The 8,430-nt window shown below is 43.5% G+C and overlaps 1 protein-coding gene across 1 annotated transcript; it reads right to left on the bottom strand.

Annotated features, from left to right (window-relative positions):
• Nucleotides 1–2,192: 2,192 nt before the first annotated feature.
• On the bottom strand, nucleotides 2,193–7,978 carry SETD9 (SET domain containing 9; the record flags this gene model as incomplete). The annotated part of the gene is made up of 5 exons (XM_008941092.1): nucleotides 2,193–2,280; nucleotides 3,537–3,642; nucleotides 4,911–5,026; nucleotides 5,841–5,964; nucleotides 7,614–7,978. Coding segments are annotated over 5 exons (799 nt in total), but the record flags the coding sequence as incomplete, so codon positions are not given.
• Nucleotides 7,979–8,430: the final 452 nt, after the last annotated feature.

Raw genomic sequence — 8,430 nt, 5'->3', positions numbered from 1 at the left:
CTCAGTACTGGGACCTGCTGTTCAATAACTTTAACAATGATCTGGATGATGGCGTTGAGGGCACCCTTAGTATGTTTGCAGATGACAGCAAGCTGGGCATAAGTGTTGATTTGCTTGAATGTAGGAAGGATCTACAGAGGGATCTGGCCAGGCTGGATCGATGGGCCGAGGCCAAGTGTATGAGGTTCAACAAGGCCAAGGGCCAGGTCCTGCATTTGGGTCACAACAGCCCCAGGCAATGCTCCAGGCCTGGGGAGGAGTGGCTGGAAAGTGCCTGGTGGAAAAGGACCTGGGAGTACTGATTGGCAGATGGCTGAAGATGAGCCAGCAGTGTGCCCAGGTGGCCAAGAAGGCCAAAGGCATCCTGGCCTGTATCAGAAATGGCGTGACCAGCAGTGCTAGGAAGGGATCATCCCCCTGTACTCAGCACTGGTGGGGCCGCACCTCAAGTATTGTGTTCAGTTTTGGGCCCCTGACTACAAGTTACTTTGTTGTGTGCACTATTCCTCAGGTAATCCTCACAGTTGATGATAATTACTAGTTCTTGTTCTGGTTTACTCGGTGTTGGTCCCTTTGGTATCTGCATCCTTCTAGAAAGCGTTTCAGTGTCAGTATTTCACTTGCCCAGATCTTTTATGAAGCCAGCTCTGGAGCACTGCTAAGATGTGCTTCAGATGTGACTGCATGGTGCACTGTGATTGAGGCCAGCCTGAGCCACTGGCTTTAGCCGCCTATGTCTGTCTTGGGGTGGGAGGAAAGATGCTATGTATCTTGAAGCCCTGTCCAATCCTAGTTTTGGTGGTTCTCTGAAAGTTTCCTGGCATGTGGCAACTTACTTAGCTTTTGTTCTCAAAGACAGAACTTCACATAGCATCTGGAGGGGACAATGCCAACCAAGCGTGCTGTGTTATTTTCTTAAATGAGTTTACTGGCATAAGCAGAGCCAGCCATTCCCACAGTAACTTCTGCTGCCGCCTGCAGCCTTCCTGCAGAAAGTAAACGAGAGACAGCCAGTCAGTCTGTCAGCCTGCCTGAACAGCATGGTAAAGAAATAACATCCCTTTTGCAGTATTTACTGGAACGGCCCAAGTGAGCCTCCCAACGAGTCTGTGGCTGGCACAGGCCAAGCAGGAAGGAGCCAGGAAACAGTGTGCTATGACAAATCTGGTGGTGGCTGGGGCAGCCAGGGTGCTCTGCTTAGCTGCAGAAGCACCCAGTCTCCTTTCCAGAATGCAGAGCTTCTCAGTGACTGTTATATAGTCTCCTTCCAAGCCTGAGCCTCGTCTTTCATACTCATCTGGAAATGCTTCTCAGCCAGAGGAGGCTGCCTTTTTCAAGAAGAGTTAAACAGCAGAGCTATGAGATGGTGGCATGTGGTTCAGCATGGCTTGTACAAGTTTTATGAAGATGCTAGGGACAACTCGTAGTGACAGTCCTTGTGTCTTTGCTGTGTGGCAACTGGTATCTCCAGTATACCAAAGAGGGTACTCATCCTCCTTCACTCTGGGGATCCCTCTCCTCCTGAGCTGGACCCCAGCTGTCTCTGGGAGGAGGTTATTTGGCATCTCTTGATCTCCGAAGAGGACGCTGGTTGTCAGGGCACCTGCAGTGCTGCTTAGCTCAGCAGGTCACGGTTTATAGGTAGGTGGGGAATACTAGTCTCAGCATGCCAGAAAGGCAGGTGCTGTTAATGTTCTCCAGGCTGAGATGCTGTCATGCAAAGGCAATGATTATTTAAATTGTTTCCTTATACACTAAATACTTTTTAAATACTTGGACTTGAAAGTATACTCCTGTAAAATTTGTAACTTTGTAAAAACTGTGCCTGATGTAAGCACGAGAAGTGAAACGGCAAAACATTAAAACTCAGCTAGTTACACACAACTGTGCAAGCTAGAACATTAAATGACATGTCCAGAATCTAGATTTTTATTTTAAGAGCTATTGCATGGACAGCTGAACCCCAATAGGCACCAATATCAGCAACAGTAGACAGCTGAGACCCGAATGATGCAAATGGTTAGACCTTCACCTCTGCATCAAATGTGGAGTATTTTTGAGGCAAACAGAAGCCTGAAGCTTGCTGTCTAAGTGGTAAAGCTACAGCCCTCCATTGTGTAAAAAGGCTCATGAAGCTTGAAGTACATACACAACACGTATTTTAAAGACACAGATTTCTTCAGTCCATTCATTCAGCTGACAACAGTGTAGTAATTAGAAAAAAGCTCCTCCCCTTGATTGATGTCTCTGAGAGTGATAAGCACCACACACCGCGGGTGGCTGCAAAAAAAAAAAAAAAATTTTTAAAAAAAAAAAAAAAAAGGAAAACTAAATCATATGTAAGTGAACTATATTTCCCTTCAATTTTTATTTTTTTTTTTTTAAATTATTCATGGCACAGCACTAAAACAATGGCTCCATCTAGATTACTTTTGGGGGTAATATGCATAATGCATGCCAGGGAGCCTGGGACAACAACACTGCATTATGCATCCCTTTTCCTGCATTTCTAAAAAAAACAAACCTGAGAGGTTTATAGGTGTTCTAATTTCTAAAAAAGGGTATGTTAAATTCAGGACCAACATTACAACTTACTTTTTCATAGAATCACAGAATGTCTGGGCTGGAAGGGACCTCCAAAGGTCATCTAGTCCAACCTCCCTGCCATAAGCAGGGACATCTCCAACTAGATCAAGCTACTCAGAGCTTCATCCAGCCTGATCTTGAATGTCTCCAGGGATGGGGCCCCCACCACCTGTCTGGGCAACCTGTTCCAGTGATCTTTTCACAGCTTCAGAGTTACTCTTGACTACGACCCAGTACGGTACACTGACTTCAGGCATACTGTCTGTTCTTGTTGTCCGTATTGCTCCTTGTACATATTAATCTAACTGTCCCTTTTCCCACATTTCTAAAAAATAAACCTGAGAGTTTCTAGGTGTTCTAATTTCTAAAAAGGGGTGGATATTCAGGTCATAAGGAGGATGTCATAATGGTGTTGTGTAACTAAAAGTCACATACCCTTATGTTGCATAGTATTTCACGCGTCTCAATACAAAAGAATTTCAGGTTTCTTCTTGCATATACATCTGCTCATTCCTTCCATGAGAAGACATGGAAAACGAGAGAGCAAGAAGCCTATCTCAACTGCCACAGAATGGCTTTTATAGGTTAAGTGTCGCTAACTACATTTGAAATATATACTGAAAAAATCTCAGTACTGTAATACAAGCAGAATCTAACTAGTGCTTTATGGGATTCAGGAGATTCACACTATGATGTAACCACTCCTTGTAAAACTGTGTCTTCAGAGCTGTGCTGACCTCATTTGTGAAGATGTTGAAAAAGGAACAGAAAGAGATAGTCTTGTACACGACTTAACACTAGTCTGCCCAAAGAACAGACAAGTATACACACTGTTGTGCAACTCATTTTCATAGAGAATAATATTAGTCTTCAGCCACATTTATCTTCTCTTACATATCCAGTATGCTTTGTATTATACAAATCTGTGAGCTGTTCGATTTGCTGCTAACCTCTCTATGTCATGGCTGTAGACGATGTTCGGAAGATATTGTTTCAGTTCTACTGGGAAGCATCCTGGCACATCAAACTCCTGGTAGCACACGTTGGCTGCTTTTTCTAGAAATACAGAGAAAAAAACAAAAATAAAACAAAACAACAAAACAAAAACAAACAAACAAACCCACAAATGAAAACCAAAACAATAGTCTTTGTGGTACTGAGAAAATCTCTTGGGGCTTAGAGATTTGTAAAAATATCAAACGTGCTGCTGAAAAAGCACTAGGTGCTCCATCAAGACTGAAAACTATGCTTCTGTTGGGAGATACTAAACTCATCTAAAGTCCTGTTTTGAATTTACACAAGAGATACACAAGTAACTATGGGAGCTTTAATTCATCTTTATTGCATTAAACAGGGTGACCCGACTGCCAACACCTCTATGAAGTGGCGCAGATTGTGTAGCGCCAGGGGTAGCTTACAGCACTGCTAAATGTTCTCAATATACAACGTTTACTTTTACAGTTAAAAAAACATACTGAAAAAACATTCCTTGTGGCAAAATAGGCCATAAATACAGCCAAGGAGAAAATCGCCAGCTGTCCAACGGGAAGAAGGGAATTTTCTTTACGTGGACATTGGACCTATAAGAAGCAGTTTTGTGGGACAGCCCTTGCCTCTGTGGCAGTCCACTACTCTGTGCCTGGTTCACTACTCTAGCAGCCTTTCTGGATGCTACCTGGAGGCAGGGTATCCTTAGTGTCATGCAGGCTCTGAAAGCCTCTTAGAAGCCAGGTATCATAGCAGTTCAACTGTCTGCAGCTCACAACCATGCCCATGAGTTATTTATTCCCTCAGATGAACACACACCGTGAGACACAATAAGTGCAATAGCTAGATCCTACCAACAGTTCCCTAGGTTTTGTGCATAAACATAAGAAAGTCTAAAAAAGAACTGTAGTTCAAATGGAACAGTGATAGAATCTTACTGTACATGTCACTGTGTGTATGGTTTTCTCATGAAGCCTGCTGGAACCATACTGGGGAACTTGATCTGCAACTCTTGTCTGCTGACTCAGCCCACCAGTGCTTTGCCAGACATCCTTCCCCACCCTCTCACCTTCTGGGATATGTGCCTTTCATTCTACATACTGAGAGGGAGACTGAGGGAGTCAGTGGGAATAGCACCAGGATATTCAAAGCACTGAAGTATTCTAACATTCAGCTGTCACAGAAAGCTCAGAAATTCTTTATCCCTGAAGTTCTGTTCTTGTTCTAAAAAGGACTGCTGTCCCCCAAGACCAGTATCTGATTTTCTGTGTCACCTCCAAAATAATTTATATCCATAAAGACAAACTAAAGTCCTGGAAATTTACCTGTCAGCTTACCATGTGAGCAGTTGTTCACATACTGTCCCACCGCCAGTGGGTTCTGCAGGGCAGCAGTGAGCCAGCTCTCATCGCTCATCCGAAACGGGCCGAGCTGATCTCTCCTGCTGCAAGACCTGAAATGACAGACAGTGTTCACGTGGATCACTGCTCCATCAGTTAGCAGGTTACCTGTACTTCCTCCTGTAGAAATGGCCACCAGCTCTCCCAGCTTTCCTCTAGGCCCTCTCTAAGTACTGGAAGGTTGCTGTAAGGTCTCCCTGGAGCCTTCTCTTGTCCAGGCCAAAAGTAACCCAAACTCTCTCAGCCTGTCCTCCTACAGGGGCTGCCCAAGCCCTCTGATCATCTGCATAGCCCTCCTCTGGGCCTCCTTGAGCAGGTCCCTGTCCTTCTTACACTGAGGGCCCCAGAGCTGGGCTCCACAGCACTCCAGGTAGGGTCTCACTGGAGTGGTGCAGAGAAGAATCACCTCCCTAGACCTGCTGGCCACACTTCTTGTGCTTATTATTATTGTGGTTACTGCTCCCTCCTTAAGTGCTGCTCATCTGTAGACCAGAAACGAGTTACCAGATTCACCCTCACCCTTTTGGTATTAGCAGGTCCATCAAGAGGTGTAAAAAAAAAAAAATAAAATAAAAAAAAAAAGACCACTACATCCTGCTCCTATTATAATTATTTTCTTTTCAGGAAAGAGACTGCACATTAAAATGCTTCTCATGGGCCTTACAGATGAAGACAAGAAGTACCTAACAGATCACACCCAGCAGCTCTTACCCTCGTGCAGTTTGCATTTCGAGATACACTCAGATGCACGTTATTCGAGTACAACTCAATACGTGGCAAGATGACAGGGAACTGCGCCTATTGGCACCATCATTTTACATCAGTGGAGTGACAATCCCCCCTTTTTTTTTTTTTTTGACTGCTTACCTGTATACCAATCTTGACAGTCCTTTATCATTCCCATCAATCAGGACACCATCTATGCACCTAAAAATAAAGGGATTGCCAAGGGACTGGAAAAAGATGGGTTCATGCTTTCTGTATACTGTACCTGTTGCAAGACAGATAGGATTGTTTCAGAAAAAACAAGCTGACTGTCAGAATGGGCTTATGATATCACCCAGTCCCCTGCAAATAAAAAACTCAAAGGAGACAGAAGGGGTAGGAGAGAACTGTCCATTAAAGGCATTAACACTTGTAAACCTGTAAGCTTTTAGACACATCTTGGTGGGATGCCAAAAAAAATCTACACAAGCTTAGAAACTCCAAAGAGTAGAAGCCACTGAAGGAAAGCATTAAAGAGAAGATCTGTGTACAGTATCCATGTGAGAGGTAGATAAAGCATCAGAGCCCAATGGTTTGTTTCAAAGAGGAAAACATAAGCAATGTCTGTTCAGGAAAGTGCAGCTGAAGGCTATTAGGCTGTTTTGTTACTACTCTGTCAGGATCCTCTGAAAAGCACACAAAGAATTTGAAACACCGCCCTCCACCACCCTGATGAGAGATTTTGTTCGGTACAGGAGAGGGAAAATGCCAAATCAAGAACAGCCAAATAATTTCAGCAAGCTGTTTCCCAAATCTGTGGACAGGGTTTAACCTGCCCTAACCAAGCAGAGAAAAGTGACAGCAGACTGGCTTGCTGTTTTTCATGACATTGCAGTCCTGCATCCCTGACACCCACTGACTGCATCTTCAGCAACCCTCTGCAGAAGTCCTTCTCTTTGCAGTCTCACAAGGAGCTGGGTGAAGGCCCCATTATCAGGCTGCAGACACTGCCCAACAGCCAGGAGAGCACTGACCTGCTCTCTCTGCAGGGTCTCCTGCAGCTTCCATCATGCCCCTGACAGAGGAAGGCATTTCCACAGCTCAACCTCTTCATTTGCCACAGGAGATTCTCTGTGAGATATTTCTATGTGCCCGAAATCTGAAGCGAGCTGCAAGGCGGTGGGATTACTCCTTGTGACTGTCACTTGCCAGTCAGGTCAGTTTATCAGCCAGTGGTAGCGGGCAGAAGCCACTTTTACAGCCGTGCAGCGCCGGCACGGGCCAGGGAGCGCGCCCGGCAGCAGCGCTGCCGTCAGACAGAACAGCTCCAGAGCGTGTCCGCAGAGCTGCCCTCGCCAGGACGCTCTGGCAGAACTACACCCGTTTGTAAGAGGTGTGAGCAAATGCCTTTCCAAGATACAGGAACGGGGAAGCACTCATTTTCCAAACATGCTTTACAGCCTTTGAAAAAGTTAATAGTTTTGTCTGTTGATCTGTGTGTAGCTCTCAAAACCTCACTTTTCAGATCCTTACTTAGAACGGAATCCCCACAAAATCAAAGTGTATTGGTCATCTACTTGAAACTGCTCCCAAGCATTTGTGTTTAAAGAACAGGGAACAACTTTTCTAATAGCTAAAAAAAAAAAAAAAAAAGTAAAAATTAAAAAAAACCCCCAGACTTTAGAGCACTGAAATGTTTGGGATTTTTTCCAGACAAAACTATCCCCTTTTCCCCCAGTATTGGTTTGCTTATTTCCAAAAGAACTCTAGCTAGTTTATACAGAAACATTCCCATTCACTTTAACCTGCGATTTTGTTAACGAATGACAGAAATCAAACCTGTTAAATAAAAATTAGTGTAGAACTTTGGCATTCTATGATTAGAATTGCTAGAAACTACACCCAACTCAATCAGAAAAAAGAAGATTCCATTACCAGGATACAGAGATACAACTGTCCCTTTCGGTACAAAGCCTTTGGTAACAAAGACTCCAGTTCCAGCAGACACCAAAGAACTTTGGTCTCGACTGATAGTGAACCCTAGTGTATTAAAAAGAACTTCCTCTGGACTAAACACGTGCTGACTCTGATGGTTACATGAATTTACTTTTGATTGCTTCTCTTCAACAGTCAGTAATTCCAGGTATTTACATCTGATTTCTGGAAGTAAGGCCAAAATACGTGCTTGTCTACTGAAGTCATTTATAAACAGAGCTTTAAATACTTTCAGTATTGTTTGAAAGACATCTTCATCAGAGATAATTTTGTCTTGAGCGCTCTCAGGAACATATCGGAGAGTCCTGTAGAGAAAAACAAGAAAACTTTTAATATTAGGTTTTTCCCTAAATGAAATACAGAAAAGCCATTTTATAGAAGCAACTTATATGCACCGCTGCTTCAAACAAACCCAAACTCTAATGAATATTCTTTCGTACCTGTCCTACTATAAAACCTTCATCTGTGTATTTGCAGCAAGGCAAGTAGGTTAACCCCCTTTGAGCTCTTAGTGACAAATATACCAAAAGCCAAATACATGTGGTTGGCAAAGTCTATAAAACAGTTATATGTAGTTCATTGCACTTTAAATGAGGCAAGGACAAATACTATGACGACCCGGGAGGTTTTATTTGTGCTACTTATAACAAAGTGATACTCAAGATAATTCAAGTGCTACTTTTACCTTAAATGAAGACGAAGGCGAACACATTTAAAAATAAAAGCAAACCAAACCTACTTATCTAGTTTTTACGTT

Source organism: Merops nubicus, unplaced genomic scaffold (assembly GCF_000691845.1).
Source record: "Merops nubicus isolate BGI_N331 unplaced genomic scaffold, ASM69184v1 scaffold40245, whole genome shotgun sequence".
In the NCBI taxonomy this organism is placed as follows: Eukaryota; Metazoa; Chordata; class Aves; order Coraciiformes; family Meropidae; genus Merops; species Merops nubicus.
The sequence above is the reverse complement of the archived record's forward strand: the minus strand, read 5'-3'. Positions and strand labels throughout refer to the sequence as shown.